The sequence below is a fragment of the Schistocerca americana genome, chromosome 2 (genome assembly GCF_021461395.2).
Source record: "Schistocerca americana isolate TAMUIC-IGC-003095 chromosome 2, iqSchAmer2.1, whole genome shotgun sequence".
Classification (NCBI taxonomy): domain Eukaryota; kingdom Metazoa; phylum Arthropoda; class Insecta; order Orthoptera; family Acrididae; genus Schistocerca; species Schistocerca americana.
The window spans coordinates 637265056-637278619 of record NC_060120.1 but is presented as its reverse complement, the minus strand read 5'-3'; the positions used below and the strand labels follow the sequence as shown (position 1 = coordinate 637278619).

General features: G+C 42.0%; 1 protein-coding gene across 3 annotated transcripts in view; it reads right to left on the bottom strand.

Annotated features, from left to right (window-relative positions):
* LOC124596626 (myeloid leukemia factor) overlaps positions 1–13564 on the bottom strand; it is a 140382-nt gene that overhangs the window by 72762 nt on the left and 54056 nt on the right. For all 3 annotated transcript variants that reach the window (XM_047135853.1, XM_047135854.1, XM_047135852.1), the window contains exon 4: positions 6429–6630. In XM_047135853.1, the coding sequence (XP_046991809.1) occupies positions 6429–6630 (202 nt within the window). The remainder of the gene's footprint in view (positions 1–6428; positions 6631–13564) is intronic.

Genomic DNA, 13564 nt, shown 5'->3' with positions numbered 1-13564 from the left:
CAGACTGCAGTAAGGACTACGATGATGATCACAGCAACTGCAGTACAGAAATTTAATTATTACAACAATGCTTCAATGCCCTTTGGGAAGAAACATTTAGAGACATTGTTCCGGCATTTTCAATTTTCTGTCTCAGCAACAATGATTTTTTCTCACTGCATGAATAAAGTGATTCTAGTTCCTTTCTGAGAAATGACAACCTCCTCAGCCATCTTGTTGAAATTTAAGACTTTCCTGCTTACTTTTCTAGGCCCTTGTAGCTTCTACTGTAGTGTGATCAGTACATCAACATTCACAAAGAAAGTAGCATATTTTCATCATGAAAAATGTTTAAAATCATCTGCTTTAAGTAATTATGAAAGAAAGCTTTAGGTCTTTTGCAGGAAGTTTTCACTTTATAACTCTCAAAGTCTGTCCTAATGAATTTTGGCATGATTAACATCTCTTCCAATTATTACAGCAAGCCTTAAAAACACACACAGTAGGCAATGAGGTATCTTCTCAAGTCATCAGTTACTTCCGTAGTTGAGTTTGGAAGACAACTTCAGTATACAATATTAACATTCACCACACCTATTTCTAAAAGATGGGTTGTCCTAGTCTAAAGCCTGTGTGCACTCATTCCTCACAGATAATTAGTGAAATAAAATCACTGCATGGGTGCATACACAATATATTTTGCACAACTGTTGCATTATGGGAAGGTGTTGCCTGAAATAGAGACCTACCAGCTTTCGTGCAGAGGCTGGAAATTGAGATCTTTTAAACACAGCTGTTTGTAATGGAATTTCCTTGCAGTCAGCTGTATCTATCTCTTTCGGGTGTGACTGACAAACATATACACTGTGTTCTATAATTATGATGGGGCTGGACACATGCATATAGCCTATGTGCAGACTTTTAGAATACTAAGCATTTTGATAGAATTATTTCATATGCCCAGATGTGTGAGCCCTGCAAGCTTCTACTCAAAGGTAAGGCCAGAAAACATCATCCACTCTTCAAAATTTAAAAATATTTACCTTAATGTGAGTGTAGGATATTACAAGCTAACAGGTCAAAACGCCAATTTTTTTTTTCTAAACTACACATATCATTTTTGTTCAGTTATTTGTAAGTGCTCAAAAATTTGAATTTTGTGATAAATGCAAATATGAATGTGAATTCTGCCTCAAAATATAAAAATGCAAAATTACCTAATGAACGACATTCCATACCAACCTGTATCCACATGAGATATTTTATTAGAGGTAGTTTATAGCCTTATTTTCTGCATATTAATATCTAAAATTTAACAGAACGTTTGGTTACTGGTATTGCACATCATCGAGCGAATCCCAATTTGAGAAGATAATGTTCTTAAGAATGTGTTTGCAAAATAAAATATGCACAAACGCAACAATGTATCAGTGGACTATGCTCTTCAGCCACGCGAAATGTGGGTGGTTAAATGTCTGTCTGAGATACATGCCATGTAATACTATGTAGTGCTCCGTTGTGGGACCCTAGCAACTTGGAAAAAAGCAACAAGGAGGAGGAGGGAATGAGTAAGGCGAGACTCGTACCAGCAATCTACGAAAGTGCGCTTCAAATCAGATTTTTTTCTGCAAATTTATGAAAAACCATTAAGAGCAACATATTTCTCGGCACTTTTTAACCGTGTTCCACATGTGTGCTTCACTACGGAACAGGAAGCAGCCTCAGCCAATGTCATACTGCGTATTAACAGCATGACAACCAGAAAACAACATTACAGAGACTGTAGTTTTTACTTCAAAAATTGTGTACAGTCATAGTTAAAGCGTGATCTAACACATAAGCAGGACCTACTTTCAAGAGCATAACCGCACCAGTGCATGTGTGCTGCAACTTCTTACCAACCATTGCATTTGCATTTGTTTACGTCAGGTTTAGTCTTATGATGACTTTACAAACCTTTACAGCAATATGCCAGTTAACACTACTTTAGAAACACTAGAGAAGAGCTTGGGGGCTAATAAGAAAGAAACAACTGCTGAACAGATTATAGAATTAATGTGGTTGTTAAATGGTAGTAAAATACATTATTTTGAGTTTAATGGTAAGCTTTGTAAACTGTCAGATGGTCCTGCCACGGATAATCTATTAGCAGACATTCTGGCCAATATTTTTATAGTCACATTAGAAGAGAAAATTTCTTTTTAAGGTCATGCATCCACAAAACTAGGAATTTAATTCCCCATTCAAGGTATGTTGATACTTTAATTGTATATAATGGATCAACTCTTTGGAATTTTGAATAGTCTTCATGAAAAATTTAAATTTACCTCCGAGTTGCAAAATGAATATTGCAAACCAAATTTATTAGAGCTCGAACTCGGGGTTACAGACGACAATAGGTTTCGATATTTTTCACAAACCAACTAGTATTCATCCAATTATACCATCTGACTTGACAGGGAGACGGGGGAAATTAAAACTAACTTGCAATAATATAGTATCCATCTACAGCAGAAAAATTTTTAAGAAGGAAACCAGAAATAAGCTGCCACATTAAGTGACTGTAATGAAAGTGAAAGGCATATTTCAACTCTTTTTATAAGGAGTATCTCAATCTCAGGCAGGATTAAAAATTTTCTGTTAAATAAATACAGCTGCAAAGTTGCGTTCTCTACTAAAAGCAGCCTACGGAAAAAACTGAATCCATAATATTAAAACAGTAGTTCAGGTATCTCAGGATTACATGCAGAGCATATCCAGTAATTTTTTTATCTGACATACTGGAAGGGCTTTCTATGTTAGATAGAAAGAACATCTGTTGGTAAAAAAATGTGTCACTGACCATAATTCTCCTTTCAAATAACATTCGTTAACATCAGATCACAATCCAGAAAGATTAGAAAAATCTGGATTCTGCATAATGGAAAGAGATGGTGAAGGTTGGATGTCATCATCCTATATGACAAGCTGCAATCAAGAAATAGACTTTTTCAACAGTTTCAAGCCAGTGCTCACAACTGTGTAGGTCCTTCATCAACATCTCTTGCTCTTCAGTAGTGTTGTCTCCCTCACGTACATGTCTTAATACTTTATTTTAACTAGATGGCACTGTTTCTTTAATACACAAGTTCATCACACGAGGACAATTAGGTCCTGTAACGAAATCTTAAATGGTCATATTGTTTATTTTTTACTAGATGAACAGGCTACTTATGCCTTCATGTTAATTTTTTTCCATTATTGCTTTTTTACAGTGAAAAACTGTGTGGGACAGTCCAATCTGAGAACATGTAGTACTTTTTACTCCTTTTAATTTTATCCGATTTCACTCGTTGCTTTTGTGTCAAACTGTTTTGGGTATTACAATGGTATGACACTGCAGGAGAAGTTTTAAGTGACGTTATCAGCACACAACATGCAAGTAAGTGCTGCAAAACAAGTTGCCACATGCTTAGTTTGACATTTGTCTGTTGAATACCCATACCCGATTTTGATCTTACACTTTTAATGAATTTTAATCATATTGCTTGTATGAGATGCGAGTGCTTCTGCTCATGATGAATGTATCACATTTTATGTAAAGTAATGTAGGTAACAGCTTTTATTTTCCATTTATGATTTTAATCACTTTTCACAATTAGGAGCAAGATACCAGTCCTTGTTAAAAAATGTTTTTAAGTGACTACTTGTTCTACTATAGAAAATAGTATTAGCAATATTGAAACCTGCCTGCTTTTCACGTTGGAAACTTACAGTTGCAGCTAACAGCGATATTCAAGACTGATTTGGTATGGTTAATTTCAGGGGGTGGCCAGATGCCTTCCTACCACCCTGTATCTCCCCTATCACCCTGTATCTCCACCCCCCCCCCCCCCTCCCCCATCACCACAAAGAAACGTATGTACCCTAACTGTCCGGGCGTAGTTTTATTCATTTATTCATGTGAAAGTGACAAAGTTTTCAAAATGTTTGTGGATCATGTAACAGAGACCTCATCAATCTACCATGAGGACTCAATCCACGGCCGCCGCATGCCCCTGCCCTGGAAGCAGCGCTTTAACATTCTTTGCTGTCTCGGCTGGTCAAAATGAAGCCTATTACTGTCTTGTTAATATGTTGATGACCTGAAAGGAATGAATGACTCTGTAACAAGTAGTTTGCAGATGAACTTTCAGTAGAGGTGCTTGTTCAATTCTTTTTACTAATATACATGTTGAATTCCTCATCTCTACTTAGTCACTACAGTAAATTATGTTGGAAACAGTGATTGTATCACAACCTGATATGCTTTATTTGCTTCAGCATAAGCTATTCATCACCTCGATTTCGTACACTAGTTTTGTAGAATGATGCTTAGTACTCTCAACCAAATTTCACATTTCTCAGAGAAGTGAAATGTTTTTGTGTTCCAGGTTCTTGAGCCACTTAGTTACAAGTTGCCTGGTGTTTGCAATTTAAGGTGGTGCAGCCATAGCATTGACATTTACAACACCTCATTGGGCACAGGAAATGGGAACACATTTCGATACGCATAAAACAACCTTTAAGTATTCTGTAACACTAATGAATTGGAAATGAATATAAACATGGATGGTTTTTCCAGCACAAGTTTTTTGTCAATGGCGTTTCCTCCACCCCAGTGTGAGATTTCAAAATATGCTCTTGGCATACTGGACACCCTATCACATTTTGCTATTCATTATTATCATATACCTACAAATAAATGTATTAGTAATTTTTTATATTTACTAGCAATCAGCTGAGATGTGGGAACAATGAAAGGTAATCAAACAACGTAACACCTTCAAGAATTATAATTTAGATATTGTAATATAATGCACTTTTTAATTATCCTACAACACATCCATTGACAATTCAGTGTTAGAGTGATAATCATAGAAACATTTAAATTTTAATCGTCAACAACCACTCAACATTTCTACATTCACAGAAAAATATTTTGCACTTTTTGCCTTATGCAGGAGTGTAGAATGCAATTTTATTTTATGATTCAATTATCTTGAATCAATAACAATTCTCGTGATATATTACAGACTTTTCATGTGCCATTTAGTCCACACAGCACATACACCGAAGCGACAAGTCAGGGGATTGCGACACGCACATACACAGATGGCAGTAGTATCACGTACACAATCTATAAAAGCAGTAGTGCACTGGTGTGGCTGTCATTTGTAAGCAGGTGATTCATGTGAAAAGGTTTCCAATGTGATTATGGCCATGCAACAGAAATAATAGTTGAAGCTACAAGCATGGGACATTCCATTTCGGAAATAGTTAAAGAATTTAATATTCCAAGATCTGCAATATCGTAAGAGAACAGAATACCCAATTTCAGGCATTAGCTCTCACCATTGACAATGCAGTGGCTGATGGCCTTCCCTTAACAACCGAGAGCAGCAGAGCCAGTGTAGAATTGTCAGTGCTACCGAACAACACTGTGTGAAACAACTGCAGAAAAAGTGTAGGAGATACAAAGAATGTATCCATTAGCTGGCAGATTACTCACGTAACTGCTCTTGTTAACAGCACATCACCACCTGGAGCATCTCTCCTTGGTTTGTGACTGTATCAGTTGGACCCTAGACGAATGGAAATTTGCGGCCTGGTCAGATGAGTCTTGATTTCAATTGGTAAGAGCTGATGGAAGGGTTCATGTGTGGCACAGACCCCACGAAGCAGCGAAGACCCCCTGAAGCCACTGTGCAAGCTGGTGGGGGCACTATAATGTTGTGGGGCATGTGTACATGGAACGAACTGGGTCACTGAAGGACATTATTGTGTTCGGCTACTTTAAGACCATTTGCAACAATTCATAGACTTGGTCTTCCCTAATAGCTCTGGAATTCTAACCAGGTCACAACTGTTCACAATTGGTTGAAGACCATTCTGGACAATTTGAGCAAATGATCTAGTCACCAAATCGTCCATCATGAATCCCATCAAACTCTTATGGGACACAATCGAGAGGTCAGCTCATGCACAAAACCGTGCACCAGCAACACTTTCAGTTATGGACAACTACAAGCAGCACAGCTCAATATTTCTGCATGGGACTTCTAAGAACTGAGTCCATCCCATGTCAAGTTGCTGCACTATGCTGAACAAAAGGTGATTCCTTGTTCTGAATGGGTCAAGTCATTCCAGCCAAAGAAATTGTCTTCAGAACTAATATTAAGTAATATCTAGATGCAGAAACTTTCAGTAAGTAATCCTGCAATCTTATGAAAGTAAGCATCTGGTCACAACCATTTCCTATAACAACCAACAACTTGTCACCTCAGTGTAATGACACTCATGAACTCTCAAATATTCTAGTTTCCTGAAGTCCTTTCCTTTCTTACAATGAATCAAGAAACCTCCGGCTGAATAATTCATACATGAAATGAGCTCAGTATTTTGCAGTACATAAACATTTATCAACTAACCTTCTTCAAGGTTAATGAAATCCTGCCTCTCCTCCTGCTCCCCAGAGTACATATTCTGTTCACGTTCCAGATAGTGTGCACGTTCACCAATATGATGTCCAACAGCCATTTTCTTTGTTCCTGAACGAGAATCACAAACGGTCTTCTTCACTTCCTTGATGCCACCAGGTGCAGTGCGTGTTGATGATGATGCCTGGTATACCTGAACATATTTTGTAATAGGGAGAGTATTAGTTTAGACTTTTGGTGTATCCTAACAAATGCAAAAAAGTTAATTATAGCTAAATGACCCAGCTCTGCAGTAATCACCTGAACTTCCCTTCACAGTGTGTTTCTTCAGTGATGACACTAGAGTAGGTGTTGATGGACAAAAGCATACAGGAAGTTTTACTATGAGATCGCTCACAAGGGAAATACCACGACGTAATGTGACACAAACGTCTAGAGGCTACCAACTGTATTATGAAGATCTGAGACTATCACAGCAATTTAGATAAAATATGGGGAGACTTTCGACAATGTTTATCTCCTACCAGAGTGTGGCTCAGCAGAATTTTATATAGCATCAGATTCTTGTCCAGGCTGTTACGGTAGTATACCTGAACACTTTCCTTGTTCTGAATGGGTCAAGTCATTTCAGCCAAAGAAATTGTCTTCAGAACTAATATTAAGTAATATGTAGATGCAGAAACATTCAGTAAGTAATCCTGCAATCTTATGAAAGTAAGCATCTGGTCACAACCATTTACTATAACAACCAAACTTTTAACATATGAAACCATGTATATAGAAAGATTACTAATTGCCACAATGAAGTTGCTGTTGCCTATTGGTGGGCTCGATGTAATAGATGGAGATGCGACAGCCAAATCGGCTACTATCCATATTAAAGCAACAAGGGGTCTGAGAAATATAGTCTGAATTTCATTACAGAAAAAACAGGTAACAGTCACAAGTTGGTTAGATGGATGATTAAAGGGACCAGTCTACTTGGTTATCAGTCGCTTTTTCCTTGAACAGGTCTATATGACTAGATTGTAGATAGCATGCCACGCAAAACCCTAAGGAAGAAAGGGAGACAGAGGAAGAAAGAAAAGGTACCCCACCTGGGGAGCAGCCCAAAGCCCCCGAGAGCAGATTGCAATGAGGAGACATACATCCCCCAGCATCCAGCATTTACTGGAGGCACTCCACTAAGAAATTGTATAGGAAAGATTAGCAACATGGACAGTGTAGAAGAAGTACAGAGAGACAAAGTATGCACAAGTCTAACAGACCACACAAGAGGGGGGAGAAAGAGTACAAGAGCAGGTACTGTGAGAACTGGGTTGGACAATCAAGCCCACACAGTTGCAGCCCCCTCTGAACAGAAGAGGCAACAATGTGTTCAAACAACCCTTCAATGGGCTGATAAGGTTAAGTGGCTCTCCCTTGAAGAGATTGGTAACAGATCCCTTCATAAAAAAAAAAAAAAAAAAAAAAAAAAAAAAAAAAAAAAAAAAAAAAAAAAAAAAAAAAAAAAACACTTAACACCGGGGGTAGCAAGTCACTGAGATTAAAGAGTCCACTGCAGGGCAGCTAGCTTGGGACAGTTCAGCAAAATGTTAACCACAGTCAAATGGGAACCATAATGACAGTGGGGTGGGTCGTCATGAGGGAGGAGATGACCCGTCAGCCAGCCAGGTACAATCGATGCAGAGCTGGCAAAGGGTGGCAGAGTTTTGCAATAGTCCTGCATGGAGGACCTCCACAGATTCCTACTGTTTTTCACCCATAGCTGGTAAAGTCAGAGTAATCCATTTCATATGCCAGATTCCTAAAACTTCATGGTGTAATACTGATCAGTGGCCTGTTTCCGGTATACTGATCTGTAGAGTCTATTTACTGGTAGCCAGTTTGTCCAGGCTATTGGTGAGTTACTTGAAGAGAACCTTGTAAAAATTGTCCCAAGGGATTACTACTGGCAAGAAGTCAGAGGAAGGGGATTTATCTCCAGCTGGGATTGATTCATTATTTGAGAGGGTCTGTGGGACCAAATGGAGAGGTCATCAGTCCTGCTATTACAAAGTGAGTTACAGAAGATAAAGGGTCTGCTGAAAATGGACGGATTCCGTCAGGGGAATCATTAAACACACACAGTAAAGGCATAGAGGGTGAGATCAAATCTAAAAACTGAAAAAAAAAACAGGGTGGTCATGGGGTCACAGTCCAAGAAAAGTGTAAAAGAACTCTCAACCACAACCAATCTGTCCCTGCCCCAACACTAGAACCTTATACCTGGAAATAAAAACCACTTCCACTGAGGAAACAGAGGACCAGTTCAACCATCTGTGGATTGTCTGCTAATATTACATTTAAGTAATCAGGACTATACTTAACACAAATTGCCAAAAGAAGGGGACAGTCCAGTATGTGACATATCGTCAGTCTGTTTTCACAACCACATTGTGGGGGTGGGTTGTTATGTAGGAGGAAACAATGGGTGAGCTGGGTGTGACCAACACATAAACGGCATAAAACAGTTAACTACTCCTGAGAGGAGCGGTATGAAGAGTGCCAGACTGCAGTAGACTCCTTGATTGTGTAGAGTTTATTACTATGATCAGTAGTGCTCCAGACGGCATTCCAATTTTGGGCAGAGAGAGAGATTTGAGGTAGACCCGCATATCCGCAGCAGGAATCATGAAGGAAAATGGGGTAAGTATCTGCTTTTCTAGCCAAACAGTCAGCCAGTTCATTCCCTGGGAGGCCAACATGAGTTGGGACCCAGAGAAAGACAACTGAACAGACCACATGCGCAAGGGCAGAGAGAAGGTCATCGATAGCAGAGACTGAAGGGTGATGAGAGTAGCATCGGTCGATAGCCTGCAGCAGGCTGCTCATGGAGTCTGAACAAATTAAAACACTGTGGAGAGAGCCCTGAGAAGCAAAAAAGGGTGGGGGGGGGGGGGGGGGGGCACCTGTGAGTACTAGAAGCTCTGCTGTGAACACACAACATGATCCCGGCAATAAATTGTGTTAGAAGCCAGTAGAAAAGGTGAAAGCATATCCCACCTTATCGATTATCTTAGAACTATCAGTGTAAAAGATAGTGACACCCTGGAACTCTGCAAAGAATGGTACATACAAGACGCTGGTAAACCATAGGAGTGAGAGACCTTAGGACCCTGGAACAGATCGGTCCTAATCTGTGGTCTAGGCACCATACAGGGAGGGAGGAGGAGGGGGGGGGGGGGGTTATTGGAGGGAAAACACAGGGTGCAGTCCAGTGAGGGGAGATGGAGATCCCGACAGAGGGATGTGAGACACATGCCAACTGACAATCCCACCCATGGGCGGGTGTTAGGAGGGAGACTTCCCTCATTGGCGAAGAGCACACGGTACACAGTACAGTCAGGGAACTGGCAAATGGTGATTGTGTAAGAAACAAGGAGTTGTCTCCATCGGATATGTAGTGGGGGAACCCCCACTTCCTTGAGGAGACTATCAACAGGACTAGTGCAGCAAAAGGCACCAATACCCAGATGCACCCCACAACGATTGACAGGGTCAAGGAGTTTCAAAGTGAAAGGAGCTGCTCAGCCATAAACCCGACTACCATAATTTAGTCTGGACAAGACCAGAGCAAGGTAAAGATGAAGAAGAGTGGAATGGTCTGCACCCCAAGATGTGTGGGCCAGGAGGTGGAGAGCATTAAGACTCCGCATACATGTTGCCTTTAGGTGGCGAATGTGGGGCAGCCATGTCAGCTTGTTCAAAAACAAGGCCCAAGAAACAGGACTGGGCTACAACATCAAGGAGCTGGTTGCCTAAATAAAGTTTTGGATCAGTGTGTACTGTGTGTCGACGGCAAAAATGCATAACCTGTGTGTTGGAGGGAGGAAACTAAGACATAGGCGGTGGCCCACACAGAGGCCCTTCAGATGGTGCCTTGGAAATGGCGCTCAGCAGACGCTATCGAGTGGGAGCTGTACCAGATGCAAAAATCGTCAAGGTACAATGACGGGGTAAACAGAGGCCCAATAGATGTCACAAGCTCATTCATGGCAATGAGGAAGAGTGTGAAACTTAGCACAGAACCCTGTGGGATACCATGCTCCTGAATTTGAGGGACACTGAGTGAAGTGCCAACTCTAACCCGAAGAGCTGGTGAGATGGTAACTCGCAGATAAAAATCTGAAGAGGACCACGGAAGCCTCACTCATGGAGGGTAACTAAAATCTGATGGCACCAAGCCACGTCATACACCTTATGCAGATCAACAAGGTGCTGATGTGAATTAAAGCCTGTCGGATGACCGATTCCAATCAGAGTATATGGTCAGTTGGAGATTGCTCTGCCCATAAGCCACAGTGAGAGAGGGACAAGTACCCAGCATAATTGACACTGACCATCCTTTTGAGCAGTTTATAAAGTACCTTCATCAGGCTAGTTCAGTGGTAGCTATCTAGAGTCTAGTTTTTCCTGGGCTGGAGGACGGGGTAACTATACGTCTTGCCATTTCGACAGAAACACATCTGGTTGTGGATGGAATCTGGGCCTGGGGCTGTGTCTTGTGAAGAGCTAAGAGCCTGCACCAATTCCCATTCAGTGAAAGGTGCATTATAGGGCTCAATGTGATGTGGGATATGGGATGAAATTGAGGGGGGGCTGTTCAACTCTGCATTTCTGCTGGAGAAAGGTAGTAGGGTAGGATGGGGATGACTGACACCATCGCAAAGTATGTTGCAAGGACCAATGGATCAGTGTACAGAGCTCCTTGAAAGTTTAGACCCTGGACAGTCAATTGTCTCTGGCAGCCAGAAGGCTATGGAGCTTGGACCAGACTTGTGATGAAGAGGCATACATCCCCAGGAAGGAAACTTAGTGTTCCCAGCATTCCTTTTTACTCCACGTAACAAGGTAACGAGCCTTAATACAGAGACATTTAAAAGCGATGAGGTTGGTCAGTAAAGGGCGTTGCTTAAATCTGACACACCCGTCAACGATCCTGGACAGCGACTGATTTCCTTGGTCTACCACGGCACAGGTTGATGACGAGGGGGACCTGTGGATAGAGGGACAGCAGTACCAGCAGCATGAAGAATAATGGTAGAAATGCATTGCATGACTTCATTAATGGAATTCGAGAGGGAGGTTTCCAAGTTCACAACAGAAGTGTATAAAGACCAACTGGCCCTGCGAGATGCCCAACGTGGGGAGTCCATCTGTCTGGTGGCAGCAGAGGAATGATAGAATCACCGGAAAGTGGTCACTGTCACAAATGTCATCATGGGATGACCAGTGTAGGGAAGCCATGAGGGCAGGAGAGGAGACAGTGAGATCGATAGCAGAGAAAGTACCATGAGCGGTACTGAAGTAGGTAGGAGAACCATCTTTGAGGAGAGACAAATCGAGGTCCATGACAAGTTGGTCAAGGATACCTCCTACCCATTGAAGTAACACTCCCCCACAGTGGATGGTTGGGGAAGTCCCAAGGAGGAGAAATGGGGCCGGGAGTTGTTGGATAAAGGTAAACAGTGCAACGTAACCAGGTGGCCTACCTGGAGGAAGGTAGACATTCCAAATGGTGATTGCCAGAGTCACGTGTACTAACTACTATTACTTCCATATTGGTACGTAGGGGGTTGCAGTCACTAATGACATCGGAGCGAACCAAAGTGCAGACCCAACCAGATATTACCTGGGGGTCAGCACAGTTTCGACAGAATGCCCGATAACTGCGAAATGCTGGAGAGTAGTAGTCATGGATGTGTGTTTATTGAAGAAAAAGACAAAGCAGAATAGGAGGAGACAAGACGTTGCATTTCCAGTAGGTGACGATAGTATCTGTTGCAATTCCACTGGATGATCATGTAGCAAGAGTCCAAGGTAGACATAAAGAAGCTGAGGAAGAAGTCAGGTCATTTGGTCAGTAGTCTTCACCGACAAGGATGGGTTGACATCCATAAATGCGGTATCAGACTCAGGTTGCAGTGGGGTAGATGGCACCTCCGAGAGCACATTGTCTTGGGATTTATGTTTCTCCTCCTCCTCTTTCTGAGGTGGAGGTTTCTTTCTTGTAAGCTGGGCAATCCGGTGAGTGAGGAGTGGCGGTCAGCACAACAGACACACACAGGTGGCGGAACACAAGGGCTTCCCTCATTGACTGGGTGGCAACACTCATCACACAAAGGGTCTGCCGTACAGTGGGAAGACAATTGCCCAAAAAGCAAGCACTGAAAGCACCACATAGGTGGAGGGATGTACTGTTTCACGTCACATCTGTAGCGCATAAGCTTGACCTTCTCTGGGTGGGTATCCCCCTCGAAAGCCAGAATGAAGGTGCCAGTATCGGTGCAGTGTTGTCTTCACGACCCTTCAGCATATGTCTAATAAAATAAACGCAATGCTGCGCCAGATTAGTCTGGAGTTCCTCAACAGTTTGCAGGATGAGGTCCCTATGAAAAGTAATTCCCTGGATCACACTCAGAGATTGGTGTGGAGTGATAGACACCGAGATGTTGCCAAGACAATCACAGGCACGAAAAGCTACAGATTGGGTGGCAGAAGTAGCTTTGATCAACAGGGGGCCCGACTGCATCTTAGTAAGACTCCACTTCACCAAACTTGTCCTTAATATTTTTTATGAAAAACAATGTCTTTGTGGCAGTGAATGTGTCCCCATCCATCTTAGTACAGACAAAGTAACAGTGAAAAGGTTTCAGCCCAAGACAGCGAGCCTGCCGTCCTCCCACGGTGTAGCCAGGGAAAGGAAGGTTGCCGGGTCATACGAAGCAGCATTCAGTGATCCTTCACCATTCTAAGTGACAGCCGTTTGATAAAGGCCAGATTTTTGCATCCTGATATGCTTCATGTGCCAAGCATCCACACTAATACCACCTACTCCGACCAGGGGCTCTTTCCCACAGGCGCCACCCAGCCACAGCAAGGGCTCTCTGGCACGGCAGCCGTTGCCGGGAGTTCCAATGCTCCATGAAGATAAACAACCACTCCTTGGCATATATGGGGAGCGAACAGCTCCGGTATCAGTGGAGTGATCCCTGTGTTGTCAGGGGGCTCAGTCATATGGGTACATAACAACCCTACCACACAAACTGGCTACAAGTGCTGGTGACCTAGCAGAGTGGAAGGTG